The 17541-nt window shown below is 37.3% G+C and overlaps 1 protein-coding gene across 13 annotated transcripts in view; it reads left to right on the forward strand.

The window, feature by feature from the left end:
- The window catches only part of DMD (dystrophin), a 1118883-nt gene that overhangs the window by 284141 nt on the left and 817201 nt on the right, over positions 1-17541 (forward strand). For all 13 annotated transcript variants that reach the window (XM_030475728.1, XM_030475726.1, XM_030475707.1 and 10 more), the window contains exon 7: positions 1797-1915. In XM_030475728.1, the coding sequence (XP_030331588.1) occupies positions 1797-1915 (119 nt within the window). The remainder of the gene's footprint in view (positions 1-1796; positions 1916-17541) is intronic.

Raw genomic sequence — 17541 nt, forward strand, 5'->3', positions numbered from 1 at the left:
ACAAGCTAAAACCTATGATTGCACTACAGTTTTATGCTCATCTGAAAAGTGTGCATTTTCCAAACATTTTGGTAAGAAAAGTGGTATGCGCAGCTATGCTGCATCCCAGGTCATGATGACCGTTGGGATGACTGGTTAAGGGATCAGGAGTGCAAGTAGTTCTCCCATATCCATCCAGTTGCAGGTAATGATGAGGGAAGAAACAGGAGGAACCAGCAGATCAATATCTGGCTCTGAGCCTGGTGTCAAGGGCAGAATTTGGGTTTTTTTTGATCATGGGTCAGTTTACACAACACCAGGCCTGCTGGTGACAGATGGTGTACACCTGTGTCAAAGTGGGGAGAAGCTCTTTGCACTGGAGTTAGCAGGGCTCACTGAAAGAGCTTTAAACTAGATTTGAAGGGGGAAAGGTATAAAACTAGGCTTGCTAGAGATAAGCCTGGTGGCAGCATGCCAGTGTTTGATGGATGGTGTGCTAACAAGTTCCTTCGGTCTGTCATCTCAGAGGAGGTAGGGGGTGGAGATCTATGCAGCAGCAGAGACACAAAGGTTATTGATGTGTTAGAAACCTTGGAAGTCACATAGGTATTAGGGCTTCTCCCCTCCAAAATGTGGCAGGATCAATGGCCCAACTGAAGTGCGTCTACATCAATTCACCCAGCATGGGCAACAAAGAGGAGAAGCTGGAAGTCATTCTACAGTGAGAAAACGGATATACCTGCAATCACAGAAATATGTTGGGATGATTCATGCAACTGGAGTGTTGCAATGAAAGGCTATAAACTCTTCAGAAGGGATAGGCAAGGAAGGAGAGGCAGTATGGTAGCCCAGTCTGGTAGGGAGTGCTTTGGCTGTTTACAATACAGTGGAAAGAAAACAGTCCAGGAAGTTCCTGGAGTGTGTGGAAGATAATTTCCTGACATAGTTGGTGAGTGAGCCAGCTAGGGAAAGTGCCCTGTGGGACCTGTGGTTTACAAGCGGAGAATGTCTTGTGGGTAATGTGATGGTTGGAGGCCATCTTGAGCATAGCAATCATGAAATGGTAGAGTTTTTGATTCTCAGAGAAGAGAGAAGGGGGGTCAGCAGAACTGTCGCCTTGGGATTCAAGAGGGCAGACTTTGGTCTGTTTTGGGGCCTGGATGATGGAGTCCCTTAGGAGGCAGTCCTGAAGGACAACGTAGTCCAGGAAGGCTGGACATCTTCAAGAAGAAAATTTTCAGGGTGCAGGAACAGTCCATCCCCATATACCTGAATACAAGCTGGTGGGGAAGAAGACCCACCTGGCTCAAGAGAACCATTTTCAATTGGATATAACAGTGAGCTGGTATCTTAGAAGCAATTACATTCTTAGAAATAATGAGATGAAGAACTGGTGGCTGGAGGGAGGAGGAAGGCTGCAAAATTATCTCAGCAGGTATCTGTTCTGCTTGGCCTTTGATGACCCTTTTTAAGCAGGTGCTTTTTGGGCCTGGAACAGGGAAGCAGGTCCACTGTGGACGTCTCGTGCAGTGACAGGAGCAGAGTGTTAGGGGTGAAAATAGGCGGTTTGGGGGTTATGGGCTGGTGGGACTTGGATGAGGATAAGAAATGTGGTTAATGTGATGGTGATGGACATGGATAAGTATAGGATGCAACCCCATTAGAAACCAAGCTTCATTATTTCCTGATTGAACAAGTTCTTTCATTAAGAAAATTAAAAATTTGTAGCTAGTGCTGATGGATAACTATTAAAATATGTAATCAAATCTATTGCTAATAAAAGAAGAAAATTACTATTCCTCTTCTTTTTGCTTTAGACCAGACCTGTTTGATTGGAACACTGTTGCTTCTCAGCAGTCACCTGTGCAACGATTAGACCATGCATTCAACATAGCCAGGAAACACCTGGGCATAGAGAAACTCCTTGATCCTGAAGGTTAGTAGAAATTATGTTCTTTCTCTAAGTGGAAAATCCATTTTTCCATGCATTTGATTGTAAATAATTTGACTTTTTTCTTTTTTCTTTTTTTTCCCCCCACAAGAATTTAAATTTTGCAAGGTAAATCATAAACTGAAGCATAATACTTTATTTATATTTTAATGTTGCCCTTGTGCTCTGTTGAAATAGCATAAGAACTGTCTGTATGTACATGCTCTAAAGCATTTTTTTTTCTAGCTTTGGGAGTTTTAATGTGTGTGCATTGAATTAAAGGTATCTCAATAAGTAGCTGATTTCTGTTTCAAGGATTTAGAGCATCTACAGCTTTTATATCTTCTGGAAAGATCACAAGATCAAATTGCATTTAATATGTATCCAAAATGTATATTCAAACCCTAGATACTCATATCTTTAAAATTATTTACACATCTTCTGTATATTGAAATTTTATTAGGACATGATTCAAACCACTATCATTTAGTCTTATATGTAATAGACTTGCCTATTTTACCTTAACTCTCTCTTTCTTACTTCCTTACGCAGTCATGTTTAAAAAGGTTCCTTTTTGTTCCTTTTCACATGATCTTTTTAATCTTGTCAATTTCTGTATATTCTCTACCATACTTTCTGCATTGCTGAGAGCCTAATAATTTTTCCTCAGAGAATGTTTCTAAAGCATTCTTTATTATAAGGCAATTTTGAACAGCTGTTTTATTTCCTTTTTATGTATGCCTTTGTGTGTATATATATACACACACGCACATTGTTTACTTCCACATTATGTTCCATATGCTACGTTTTCATGCAATTTCCTATTAAGCCACTAATAAATGCAGTTTTCTATATGGTTGTGCTTTTCTCAGTGGCTCACCTTGTGGTGAGTTTCTAATGGGAAGAACCAGAATTTAACAAAGTGTAAAAGTTAATCTAAAACATAGCATTGAGTGTCTTAATCTTTACATATAGTAGGGCATGTCTCAAGATAGAACTAATAACCCTGTATCACATATATTTCCTTAGGAGAAATATATAAAATGATGTCTGTTTATGCTGTAGTCAAACATCTTAAACCTCTCCGCTCTGTAACCTTACTGCTTTGTACAATGAAAATCTGTTAGAGGAGATGGTTTCATTCAAGGCTGTGATATTTTGCCCTGTGTAGAATTAAAAGAGGAGCATCTCAAGTGGTGCTCAAAATTGGAGCAACAAATAAGATTTGAGAGTCAAAGATGACTTCATAGGTGAAAGCTTTGTGAGTGCCTGCTGAGTATCTGTCTTACGTGCAGTCAAATAGTTCTCCTTGTACTAGCAATATATGGAGTGTCTGTAGTGGAACTTGTGGAAGAACTGCACGGTAAAACCGGTACAGCATTGTTAGCTAGTACACTATCTTTCATCTCCAGGACAGAATTTGTGTGAATCACTGAAAGAGAGGAACAGGCTTCCTATGTGCTAAAGCATGAGATTCATCTTGTAAACTCTGAATTTGATTGGAATTGAAGACTGGGGAGCACAAGTGAACAGATATAGTTGCAGTCCTTTCTATAATTGGTTGAACTTTCTTCTTAAAATAGATTAGTGAATAAGTTGTTTTCTATATGCGAAAGTCACTTCTGATTAGACATTTTATTCTGGTTTTGGCAAAGATATTTGCAGTTGTTTAGCCAACAACTGAAAACCTCTTAAACATTGGCGGTTTTCCAAACGTCTGCTATAATTATTTGCTATTCAGTGTTGTAAATCTTGGTGTTTGCCACCTACTTTTTTTCCTCCCATCTACAAATAAAAAACTGCAAACTTTTCCAAAGGAAAAGTAACTTCTGTACATATTTGAAACTGTATGAATTTGTGAAACTATAACAATTTTGTTCATGATAATAAATCTCTTTCTAGACTGAAAAATATAATTACTGGTCTGTATGTATGTGAGGAATCTTGTTTGAAGGTTCCAGCATAATACTTTTGTGATTTTACTTTGTATATTCATCACCTCTCCTAATTAGATACTTAAATAACTCTTAATGGTATATTGTGTAAAAACACTCTATTCCCTAGCCTATAACTTAATAAAAAATGCCAAGGGCTACTATATTAGAGGAAAAAGGGAATATTCATTCAGTGATGAAACATTAATATAACTTAATATTTGTCAAAACAGCACACGTAATTTGTGAACACTTTAAAATTTGGGTTTGTTAATTAAATGTTTGCTGTCTCAGTATTTTGAAAATATTATGTAGAAAGGAAGAAACTATTCAATAAAGCCTTACTGTTCTGCAACCATACACAGTAGTCAAAAAATAAAAGGTTTAGGGGTTTTTGTTTGTGTCCTGAAGTTACTGATGATTAATACATCTTGAAACAGATAACTAGGGAGTCCATCTTAGCAATTACATTTTGAAAAGTAAATATTTTTATTCAGCCAAATGTTGCTTTTCTGAATTATATATGAAGTTAATTTGTTTCTGAGGTTGCTGATATTTCAGGTCTCTCACATGAGAAGTAATCATTTTGTTCCTGAGGCTGATATTTTGAGTCTATCTCATGAGCAGCTTTTAAAACATTGTTTCAGAAGTTGATCTCCATTTCGATCACCAAAGTGGTTAAGATATGGACTATGTTTAAGTATTTGCTGTAAAAGCTGTACTGTGTAAGTTAAAACTTTTGTATTTCGATTCATGCAAAGATGATGGTTCTTGCTGTTTTTCTCACTTATATTAACTGCTAGGAATGCTTTTTTACATGAGCAGTGTATCTTAAAGTAGGCACTTGGCTTAGTTTTTAAGCAAGTGAACTTAATAAAATCTGCCCTAGTCATTTATATTTGTACTGATGATGCATGCATCTTAAAACACATATGAAAACACTAGGCATCTCTTGTAAAAAGTGGCTTCTGTGTCCTTTCATTAGCTTAAGAAATTCTTACTTTATATGCAAGTCATGAAGTAGTTTGACAAAATTGTCTTGTTCCTGTTTTGTTACATTGACTTTGTATCTTGTCTATGAAGCTTGATGATGACTTCATATGTAACCTTACTAACGTCCTCTTAAAAATAGCAAGCTGTATGTCTTTCTGCTTACAGCTTTCCTCTAACTAAATTAGGTAAGGACAGATAGTGATTAATCAGGTGTTATCTGAAGATACTGTGTTTTTGATATAAATTCCCAAAGTAGGCTACACATGCAACATAGAATAAATTCTGCAGAGCTATTCTGCAATCAGAATGTTCATAACACTGGGGAAGGAAAAGCAAACTTGCCTGCAAGAATAAGACATGTGATAGGAACTTTACTCCAGCCTCTTCCATTTCCTGTTCAGAGAGAATGGGTGAGAAAGCTGACCCCATTCCACAGCAGAATTTTTTAATATGTGTTAGCTGTTGAACGTTTGTTTTGTTATTGTTTGGCTTTTTCCCCTGATGCATAGAAAAAGGTGTGTAGAAAAACATAAGAGACAGGTTTCCTTCCTCTCTTCTGTCATGAAAAAGCAGTGGAAGATTCAGCTGTATTCTAGATGCAGGAGTTGAATGTACATTAAGTTTGCCAATGATACTAAATCAGGAGGAGCTGTGGACTCCCTTGTGGGTAGAGAGGCCTTACAGAGAGATTCTGCACCTGGGATGGGGTAATCTTGGCTAGATTTATGAATTGGGGGATGAGAGGCTGGAGACCAGTTATGGTCAGCAACACATAGTAGTTACATGTTATTGGCTGTATAAGTCTTGCCTTTTACTTTGGGATAAAATGTGCATGTCACATAGGAGCAAAAATCTTTTGAGGAATCGTAGGGAATGCTTGCTCAGAACCTGAATCTGGGAATACATCTGAGCTGTTTCCCCTTATCCCTTACAACAACCAAGTGTGAGTGCGGGAGCAACAGCAGCAGGAGCAGGAGATGAAGTTTTTATGTGCTTCCTTCTAGCAATAAACATTCGATTCTTGATTTAATGAACTTGTTCCTGCTGTCATTTTTTTCTGGGTCTTGTGCTTGTTTGTGCTAGTCCGATAATAAAGAGACTATGAAGTTATATAATGGCATTTCTGCTGTCCTTTTTAGGTGAAGTAATATTCCAGTTTCTTACACTTTACTGTGTAGCCTGATAAAAACCTCTTTTAATCCATTCCAGTCACAATTTCCATTTTTTTTTCCTTAATTCACACTGATGACATGAGGGTTTGGCACCATTATTAAGTGATAATGAGACTCAGGCAGTTTTCCATTAGATAACTTCTTTGTTTGATCTTGACTTTGCATACTTCTGTAGCTCAACAGTAATGGGTTCCACCATACCTGTAGCACAGAGAAGGGTTGGGGGGGGGGTGGGAAACCCTGTCAGTGTTGTAGTTAGTGAAATTGTTAACCCTGTCTGTACCCCGAAGTTGTATACAGTGGTAATACTGGTTTCCAGTTCGTTTTATTAGCCTTGCTGATATGGCTCATGTCAAGGGAGTATGGGAAGATACTTGGTTTCTGTCATGCTCTAAAGTTTAGAAATATTTTGCCTAGTACAGTCTCAGTGTCAGGGATTTGCTTTTAAAGGCAGCAGGGAGACAAGTCACAAGAGCTGTTAGATATTGTACTGCTGAGAATAGTCAAGGAAAGTGCTGGGCCAAACTTGGAATCGCTATTTCACTTGCAAAAAACCCCCTTATAATGGTCAGAAAATAAAAAAGAATTGTTTTCTTCAGGCTCCTTTTGGTTCTCAAATCCTGGAATACTTGTGTTTAAATGAGATAAAAGTCTACAGGATTCACAATAATGTTACAGAATGTTGTTACTGGAGTTTACTCATAAATGTTTGGATGACCTTAGGTCTGGAGCTGCCTTTTAGACTAATGCCACCGACTTGGTACTAGCAGTAAATTTTTGGTTGGGAAACTGTCATAATGTCTGATGTCTGTTACACAGCTATTTAAGGAAAAGAAACACAGATTTGCAGGGGTCTTCAGTTCTATCAGCAGTGTAATGATTTATCAAGTTGCAAGGTTGCTGGATATGTTATTTATTTTAGCCATATCTTTAATAACAACAGCAAATTGTGTTTGAGAACTGCTTTTTTATTTTTTCTGGTCTGAATATTCAATTATTTGTCAGTATTTGAATCTGTGTATGAGCCAGGTAATACAAAACAAAAATTCCTTTTCTGAGGGTCAGAAAAGTTGACAATAAGTCATAAAAAAGTTTTATTTTTTAATATCTAATTTCTTGGTTGCTTTTGCTTCTATTTCAAAAGTAACTATATAAAATGCAGTGTAAATATATACTCACATAAACTATCAAAGCCACTGTATCTAATCTGTGTTTCCTGAGCACCATCGCTTGTTCTTTTGAGGTATTTTGCAGCTGTGAATTTTTAGTGTTTCTGTGGAATATTTGATTAGTGAATGTTTTTGGTTCAGATGCTGACTTCTGAAATTATGTGCTGCGTCAAGCTAGTCAGTGACCAGTTGTTAGCTCTTAGCAGCGTTGTTCAAAACAACAAAAAGATAAATCCCTTAAAATAGGAATCAAGAACTCCTATTCATATCATGGCCCCTCTCCCTGCTGTTTTTGAGTCTTGAAATTCTTCTGTTAAAAAATCCCAAAACAACAACAAAAAAAACCCCAAACCACGAACCAAACAAAACACCCCAGCCAAACCAAATTAGCATTGAAGTACAATAATAAAAGCACAACCCTTTAAGTATTGCATTACTGTTTGTCTGTACAGATTGCAACTTTAAGTGCTGGATATGTCATGCCATATCATGTACTTTGGTTTATAGTTCAGCTCTGAAATGCAGAGCAAGAGAAAGAAGGCTATGGAAATACCTTCAAAATATCAGTAGAAGTATACAATTTATTGGCTGTGTAGTGCAATAAGTAAACTTTTATGTGAATGAATTTGTTATACAAATAGGTTTTTCAAGCGCTTGCTAGTTTGATATATATTCCTGTTGTAATATTTGACTTTACAGTTCTCTTTGAGAAGTGCCTAGTGAAGTTGTGGCTGCCCCATCCCTGGCAGTGTTCAAGGCCAGGTTGGATGGGGCCTGGTCTAGTGGAATGTGTCCCTGCCTGTGGCAGGGGAGTGGAACTAGATGATTTTTAAGGTCCCTTCCAACCTGAACCATTCTGTGACTCTATGAAGTATTTGCCCCCCAAATTATTGCATTTCTTATTTTCCTGCTGCTAAGATGAAAGTCTTGCTTTTTCTTTGCAGTCTTAAGCAAATAGAAAGACAGCAAAAATGGTAAATATTTATGAATAGATTTATTACTACTTCATTGACCTGTGAGCAATTTAATTGTCAAGACAATTCTTAAAAAAGGCTTACTGAAAATAGAGATAGTTTGTGTAAAGAGTTGTAGAGTATAGGAGATGACACTTGGAGGTTAATAATCGATAAAAAATCTGGAGGAGGGCTTTTGTTTAAAATTAATCAAAAATCCTATTGGTTATCTTCATAACCTTAATTTTTTTGATAATTGCATTTGCTCTATTTAGAAAACCCATAAGCAACTTGTTTACTTGTTATCAGTCTGTTAATACTGACTTGAAAACCTGCTAAAAAGATTACCTAACTTAAGAGAAAAACTCATACAAGTATCTTGAGTCTGCAGGATTTTTAATTTGGTCACAAACAGAAAGATGATTAAAATGTTTACTTGCTAGGAATGAATCATGTTAATTCGTAACATGTTTGATTAAAGTCTCTGGATGTGAAATAGGAGAGAAGAAGCATTAATGACAGACTTCCTTTGAGCATGCTATTCCCACTAACCCTCTGAATACAATCCAGCACTGCTTCAGCCACATAATGAAACATAAACTAAAGATTAACCACCTCCTAAAACCTCATAACAGGTCAGAAGTTTGAGTCAAGTTAGCCAGTATGCTGAGCCTTGTGCTAGGAACAAGAAATAGACTACTTTGCTGAAAGGTGAATACCACATAAAGATAGTTCTTTTCAGATTGTGATTGGAAGTTCTAAGTGTTTTGGTTTTGCTACCCCAATGAAAAAAAAAATTTTTTTTCTAAGAGGGCTTTTTCCAATTTGCAAGTTACAAATATTTCATATTTCTACTCTAATACCTAGCCATGATTAAGACTTCAGCATTAGAACCAACGGTGTCTCTTGTAACGAAGTTACTTAAAGGTAACAGTGGCTTACATGAAATTATTTCCATCAATGGGGAAAACAGGGGAATTGGGCAAATTGGCCACTTTTCAGCACCAGTTTGTGTGGGGAGCAAACATAGACAAGACACATCTCAATGGTTGCTAGGCAGGGTCAACCCATAACACTCATGTATTAAATTGAATTAAACGCAAATGTAATCCAAATCAAAATGAATATCCATTGGTGCTCTGTTCTTGACTCTTCTTTTGTGAACTGTTTCACTGTGCAGATGATAATCCAAGATTTCCTTGGCCTCTAAAAGAGACAATAATCATATCTTCCCTGTCCCTAAAGGAAGTTGTCTTAGAGGTGTGTCCTGGATTCAGCCACAGCACATCATGCCCAGTATATAAACTGGGGGGAGTTATGGGGAAGGCCCAGATTGCTGCTCAGGTCAGGCTGAGTATCAGTCAGTGGGTGGTGAGCAATTGTATTGTGCCTCACTTGTGTTTATTGTTTTCTTTTCCTTTTCCCCTTTTAGTTTTATATTCTCTCCCCTTGTTATTTCCCTTACCATTATTGTTATTGGTGGTAGCAGTAGTAGTTTTGTATTATACCTTAGTTACTGGACTGTTCTTATCTCAACTCCTGGGAGTTACATTCTTTCAATTCTCCTCCCCAACCCTCCAGGAGTGGGGGGAAAGAAGGGAGGGGAGTGAGCAAGCAGCTGCGTCGTTCTGAGTTGCCGGCTGGGCTTAAACCACGACAAGGTTTAATGATGGCTGCTAGTGCCTGGGCTGTTTGTAACTGGCAATTCCCTACTAAGGGCAAGAAATGTAAAACCAGCATTGTTGCTCCTGGGACCAAAATCAGAAATACAGTTATACTTCCATCTTCTATGGCTGTAAAGATTTTAGTTTACAGCTTGCTTTCTCAATATGTGCACAACCTACAAGGCCAGGATAGAAGATCTGTTTAAGTGAACAAAATTTAATAGGATGAGGTAATGGTGCATACATGGCCTTTGTTTACTCTTTTGATCTAGTTTCTGTAGATTCTGAATTCCTGTGGTTCCCCCTCTGTAACTGCAAACACCAGTAGGTTGTCTCCAGGGGAATAATTGTCCTTTAGAAGCACAAATCTCAAGATTCATATTTATAAACTGATGTATTAAAGTTAGATATTTCTACTTGTAAAGAGTGAAAAGTAGTTGTTGACGGGAACAAACTTCCAGAAAGATATGGAATTCCACAGATTGTAGTCTAAGGACAACTGGAAGACTTTATAGAGCTCAGATGCATTGCTGCTCTATGAAATCTATAGTAATTGCATATTCATTCCCTCAGCGTTGCTAGTGATAACATTTTATTAATCAAGGGGTTTGTGCATGTTTATTAAGGGAAAAGATTCAGCTGTGAAACTAAAACTAGAATTTAAGAGACTTTTCTACAGAGAAATTGTGTGTGGAAGAAACACGTAGCCTTAGGATATTAATACGCATTGAATTCTACTCGGTAATGAATGATTGTCATCATAGAAAATATTTGGGATGGCACAGCAAAACCCCATTGTGCCTTTCCCAGCTTACATATGCTATTTCTAGTGCAATTTTTTGTCTGTAGCTTATTCTGTTAACATTTTTCACTGCATGCATAAATGTATGTTGCACCTTTCCTATGCTTAATATGCAGCATTTTCTTCCCTTTTTTTTTTTTTTTTCCTATATCTTAGCACAGCACTTGTCTGAAAATAGTTTCTCGGAATTAAGTGTTAGGAATGGAGAAAACAAGTGCTGCTGAATGTTGCACCTAATGTGTGTTCTTATGTGGCTGGCATTAGTATTCAGTATTACTACATAAAAATTTAAAGATAAGTATTTGGCATATTTGACCTCTGAAATTCAGATTGATATTGTCTCTTTTGACTTTCAATGTTATGTGAATTTTATATTTGTATAGGTGAAGCACTTGTTGAAGAATCACTTTGGTTCATTGAGCTGAGATGAGTGTTTCTTCTGCATTAGGAATGCACAATTTACCTTTACCTTTTAAGTTGATGCAACATGAGTCTCTCAAAAAGTTCAAAGAACATTGCCAGAGCTGGTTACCTGAGTACCCTTTTATATATGTCTCTCTTGCACATGATGTGGCCAAATGCAGAAAGGTACTGTTCTAGTTTTCAAATCACCAGCTAGGGAATTCCTGCTTCGAAACTGGAGCAATCTGGATGCTAAGTGGGGTATAATGTGGGAAAAAATGATGATGAACAGTATATTGGCAAGTGTGAAGCTTTTATTATCCTTTGGCAGTAATCTTTTCCATTTAAAATTGGTAATGAAACTTTTCCTCTCTTCCCCTCCCCCCCCCCCCCCCCCCCCCCCCGCTCCCCAATGTAGTGCTAAGAGGCAGCAACTTTAGTAAAATTTGGGATGGGTAATAAAAAGTATTTCTATTTAACCTAAAAAAATATACTTTATGGAATTACCTGCAGAAGCATTTATTTTCTAGCAACAGGTCTTTCCTGAGCTGAGTCTATCCGTGAAATTTATTCAGCAAAAGAGAGTTGTTCTTCAAGGAAAATCCCTTTTGAAGTCCAAACAGTATTGATCACATTTCCTTTCTCCAGTTTGCAGTTACCACTTTAGAGTTACAGTATGCTTCTGCAGTACATCAGCGTTAGTACTGAGCTGCAGTGCTCAGTGAGTCAGGAGACCTCATAGCAAAGGACACAGGAAAGAATGAAAGACAGTACTGCTTTCACCTCAAGTTTTAGTGGTGTGGTTTGTCCTCAGGCCCCTCTGGCTTCATGGTAGAGTCTGCAGGAGTGAAGTGTTTCTTGCAGTAGAAGATGATCATGTCAGGGACCATATAAACTGATTAATCATGTAAAAGTCCGTGGGACCAGGTGAAATGCCTCCAAAGCTGCGGAGGGTGCTGATAGATGTCCCTGTGAAGCCACTCTGTAACATAAATAGGTCATGGCATCTGGGGAATGTTCCTGATGACTGGAATAATACAAATGTCACAGCTATCTGCAGGAAGGAAAAGGAAGAGGATCCAGGGAACTACAGTCTGTTCTACCTCCACTCTGTCACCAGAAAGGTTATGGAGCCAGTTCTTCCAGAAACTGTCTGGTGATCAGTGGTACAAAATCCAACAGGTGACATGTTCCACAGGAGGACTGATAATGTTTTAATGCCTTCAGTAATGAACTGAGTAATGGAAGAAAGCATACTGCAGCAAGTCTGCAGATAATTCCTGGCTGACTGTGTCAGCAGGTTGCCTTTGCAGCGATAAAGTCCAGTTGTATATTTGGCTGTATTACAGCCAGCTCAATGAGGGAAACAATTCCTCCCTCTGTTCATCACTTTAGACCAATTCTATGATACTGTGCCCAGTTTGGGGTTCTTCAGTGCAACAACAAAAATTGATATACTGAAACAAACAGGACAGTCAAGGGCCTCAAAGATATACACAGGGTTTCAGAACATAAGAGTCTGAGAGAGCTGGGTTTGTTTAGCCGTAAGCAGAGGAGGAAGCTTAGGGGAGACCTTCTGAAAGTGTAGGAGAGTGGCCTCAAAGTGACATCTGCCAGCACTTTCAGCACTGCTGTCTTAAACTAACTAATGGGAGAGTGTTGGAAAGGCAAACAGACTCTGAGAGCCTCCTCACAGGTTGCAACAAGGGGAGTTAAAATTTGATGCAAAGAACAATTCTTTTTCACTTTGGGTGTGGTCAAACACTAGGACAGGTACCTAGACAGCTTGTGGGATCTCCAATCTTGGATATATTCCGAAGTCTTTGGATAAGGTACTGAGCAACCTGACAGAAATCAGCCCTTTTAAAGTCTGATTGTGATGAGGTGGTCTAGAGCAGTGCCTTCTGATCTAAATTGTTTTGTAATTCTCTCTCTTGTCAAACAAGATTACCCTTTACAAAAGCCACATTAACTGGTCTATTGTGTGTAATAGTTCTAATGTGTCTTTCACTTGTATTATTATTATCATTAGAGTAGTAAATACAGGAGTCTTTCTAGAAGTTACCATTGCATCTGCCACCTTCCAGGCCTCATTCCGCTGTGATTTTAGAGCAGGTGTTACGTACTGCAGTTTGTCATTCACTGGTTCATTTAGTAATTCCTAGATAAATGATATTTGTTTCTCGTAGGCTGCTGTTCCTTTTTCAATCAGTTACACAATCTTTTCTACTCGTACTTCAGCTTGAAACAGTTCCTCTAGCTTGTCACTTTCTATGCCCTCCCAGACTATATCAGCATGAGAAACTGCATTGAATACAAATTCAAAGAAATTAGATTCTCAGCAATTACCTTATTGTCTTTGCATGCTCCTGTTGTGCTGATCCTTTCATTCTACAAAGTGTCTAGGAGAGATTCTGCTCTGGAAGTATTTGAGGGAAGATATATTACTAGTTTTCATGTTTTGCTAGTTGTTCTTTCTTGACCAGTTGTCTTTGTGTTTTTTACATTGATCTTGTCAGAATTCATTATCCTTTCTATTTTCTCCATTAGGACGTGATATTACCTTCTTGAATGATGATGCTTCTAGTAACTGCTCTTCAGCCCTGTTGGCTTGCTTTTATTTGAGTCATAAAGGCTGAAATAAAGAGACTCCTTCCCTTCATTTCTGCTTTCCAAGGTGTTCATTTGCTGCCTGCTCCTTTGTGATTAAACCCTGAAATGCTTTTGGATATTTCTCTTGAATCTCAGTCTTGCAAGTCATAAATGGACACTGTGCTACCTGTATGACAGGAGTTATGATCTGGAAGCAGACATTTAACATTGTTTCTTTAGCAGTTGACTTTTACAGTCCTAGATACGGAGTCTTCTACAGTAATTTTTCTTTCTCTCTCAATGAAACAGTTCTCTTGCCTCTTCTCTGCTTGCTAGCCCAATGAGTGTCAGTGGTTTTTCTTTTATTTTTTTTCTCTCAAGTATTGTTTCAAAACTGTTTTTTGGTTGGGTTCCCCCCCCCCCCCCGCCCCAGCATGTTCTTAAAAACTCTGATGGTACTTGGTCATGTAAAACACAGAAATTGTGCTTGTTTTTCAAACTTTCTGAAGTAAGTTATATAAGAATAATGGTAGATAGGAAAGAACAGACTGATTTTTTGCTCCCTATCCTCCTGTATCTTCATGTATCTGAACTTTAGCAGCCTCTGTAGATAGATTTTTTTTCTTCTTTTTCCCTGAGCCACTAAAAATATAAATAATTGTAACTACAACATACCTTATTTTCATTTTCTTTAAGGAGTAATTCACTTCTTTATCACTTCTGAAGAGGTATTGAGAAATGCTCATTATTTTTAGTTATGTTTCTTAGCTATTCTTTTTTCGCTCCTTATGATAGTATTCGCCTATTTCTAATATAATGGATATAGTGAATAATATTAGTTGTTAGTGTGACACCACTTTTCAATTTATACAAACAACCCCCCCACCTAGACATACTTTAGAGATAACAAACCGAACATGATAACCTGTTTTAGTTATGATTTGATTAAAGTGAAGGAAAAATTAGTCACTTTTCAACTATAAATTGTTAAAATGTTAGGTTTTTTAGAGTAGTTTTCAAACCTTGTTTTATGTATTTGTAGATACCTGTATTTATGTCCTAAACAGTATTATTTTATGCAATTGCATGTCACTTTGCAGTTATGTTCTTGCTTTTGTTGCTGGTTATTGCATCTGATATAAGTCTATATTTGAAATGGAAAAAATGCTTACATTATGAATTTTTTATTAGCATCTTACACAGCTCCATGATATGTGACTTGGTTCCTTGGACTAAAATTAGAATGTAAAACTAAAAGAGAGATTCATTTCTTTAAGGTCATGGAGCAGTCTATGCCTAGAGGGCCATAACACATACGCCTCTAATGGCTTTTTTTTTTTCCCTAATAAAGGGAAAAAAGTTGCTGCTAGGCTCTTATGCCACAAACTTCCAGTTTACTGAATATAAATATGCATTTTACCTATCGAAATACAGCAGCAGAGATGTTCAAGTAAAGAGTTTACTTTTTGCAAACAAAGGCTTCTAGTCTTTGTGGAACCTGTTCCTTGTGTGTAGTGGCTTTGTGAGTCACTGGGTTTCCACATCCGAGGGTTCTTTATAAATAGCAAAATGTAGCATTTCTCTGAAAAAGCTACCATCAACTTGTTAGGGACTACGTTGGCTGAATGAATCAATGAAAGGATAAACAATGTGATAGCATAAGAACAGATTTTTAGAGAATGTGTTTAGAGATGTATTTCTTTCATCTTAGAAGTATTTACATGTTAATGGAATCTTCCCCTTTTTTGGCTGAAACCACATTGTACTGGTGGTGTGTCCATGGGATTTGTTTGTACCCAATATGTTTCATCAGTCAAGGCAGATATCTTTGACAGACACCTCTTTTTTTTTTTTTTTTTTTTTCTTTTGTGTGTGTGTGTGCTGAAGTCTACAAACCAGTTATGGAAATAATTTGGCAAGGAAAGGCTACATAGTAAGACCCTGAGCACCATGTTTTCGACATATATCTGCTTGCACCTTTTCTTCGCAGTACCATGCAAAATGAGAAGACAGAACTAGTTAACTTATAAAATAGAAGTATTGCTGAGTGAGAAAGAATGGAAGCACTGGGTCCTTGCAAGACTGGTTCTTTCCTTGCTTGCTCTCTGACCATTATTTTTTTAGTGCCTTTCTGGATTGCAGCGAGTTCTTTTTTGTCCTTCCTTGGTCTTTGGGAAAAATATCTCTTTTCAGCATTTCTGAGACTTGTGTTGAGATCCCATTTGTTTTCTCTGGAATCTCTCTCTTAATTTGTGATACAAACTCACAGTTTGCTGTCCTGACTATGCCATGCATTCCAGAAAGTCTTTCACCATTCTCAGTTACTTTTAAAGAAGGAGCAAACATTCTCTCTTTCCAATGCGTTCCCCCTCAGCGAGACTGCTTCTGCCAGAACAACATGAACAGACAGTTCTCCCCTTTAGAGGGTAATTGAACCTTCTTTTGATGGGCATATACTGTATACATGCATATAGTGCAATACATAGTATACATTCTATGTATTATGTATAGCAGTATGTACTATGTGGTAACATTATATAGAAGTATGTACTCTAAATAAACTGTATTTCTAAATAATACATACACTTTCCACTAAACTCTATGTAAAGAATATGCAAATTTTATATCAGGAAAACTGTTGTGCATTGATAAATACATTCTGAAAACTCAAGTTGTGGCCACCTGTTAAATACAAAAACCTTGTTCATTTTAGGAAGGGAATGGGGGAGAATGAATGAGATTTCAGTTCAAGTCACAATATGTGTTAATTTTTATCTTCTGGCATTCATTTGGCACATTTTCACATGTTCTCTGCTAGCTTCTGTGTTTCAAAATTGTATTAAATATGTTTTATGATATTTTACAAAGGCTGAGATATATTAGCTGAGATACAGTGTATATTCTTTTTTGTATCAAGAAATGAATGCAAAATAAAGCCCAGAGCAGCAATTTTGACATCGATAAAACTAAATTCTTTGTTAGCCTGGCATTACCATCCTGTGCTCGCTTTTTTGTGTTTTATAGTAAATTTGTTTTGATACTAGTAACTAAGTAGCTGAATATGGAAATTTTTCTAAGGCTTCTTGACACTGTGGTTCTGGATAGAGGAAAATGTTTGTACTGCACAGTGGGCAGTGCAGACTCAAGAAAGTAGATAATACCAGTGCTTTTTGGGGAACCAGAATAATAGCCAAGCATATGCAGCACGACTTCCTTTGTTTATTTACCCAGAGACTTGCTTGTTGATTACAAGGAAATGAAGAAAAATTAAGCTACTTGCTCCAATAGAGCAGTTAATGTACTGCAGAGTGTAATGGTTTACTTTCCCTTTTTCCAGAAGGCTGTTTCTTTCTCTTTCAGATACCCTATTTTAGTTTGCTGTGTTGCAAAATTAAAAGAAAGCGTTACTTCAACAGTCCGTAGTATCCTTATAGAATGCTTCTTAAGTCTGTAACAGGTTTTTAAGCTCCGAGCAGAGCTGATTTTGATGACTGTTTAACCCAGCAAATTAGCTTTAGCACATAAATCCTCAGGGTGTAAATAACTGTTATCACAAACCAGGGATAGCAGAAACGAAAACTTAGTATGGTAATTTCTTGAATGCAACTGCTTTCCATAGAGCATGGGAAAATTGCAGTGCTGACATCCCTTCAGAATGGTTCTGCCACATTCCTGCTTGTTATGAATAATTTGAAACAGGTCCACCAGGTGCCATTTTAAAATATCAGTATCTGCCACCACAAGTGTTTACAATAATTGTAACACTTTACGGTGTTTAAATAGTTGAATGTGGAACAGAATTACATTCACAGTCGTTCACACAGAATTGCAATAGAAATAACGCACAATGAAATTGAAAAAAATCCACACCTGCATTTTTGTGGTGTGTTTGAGGATAAGATGAGCTAAGAAAACCTTAATTGGATATCAGTAACTTTTATGAAATGCTTT

This window comes from Strigops habroptila, chromosome 2 (assembly GCF_004027225.2).
Source record: "Strigops habroptila isolate Jane chromosome 2, bStrHab1.2.pri, whole genome shotgun sequence".
Taxonomy (NCBI): Eukaryota; Metazoa; Chordata; class Aves; order Psittaciformes; family Psittacidae; genus Strigops; species Strigops habroptila.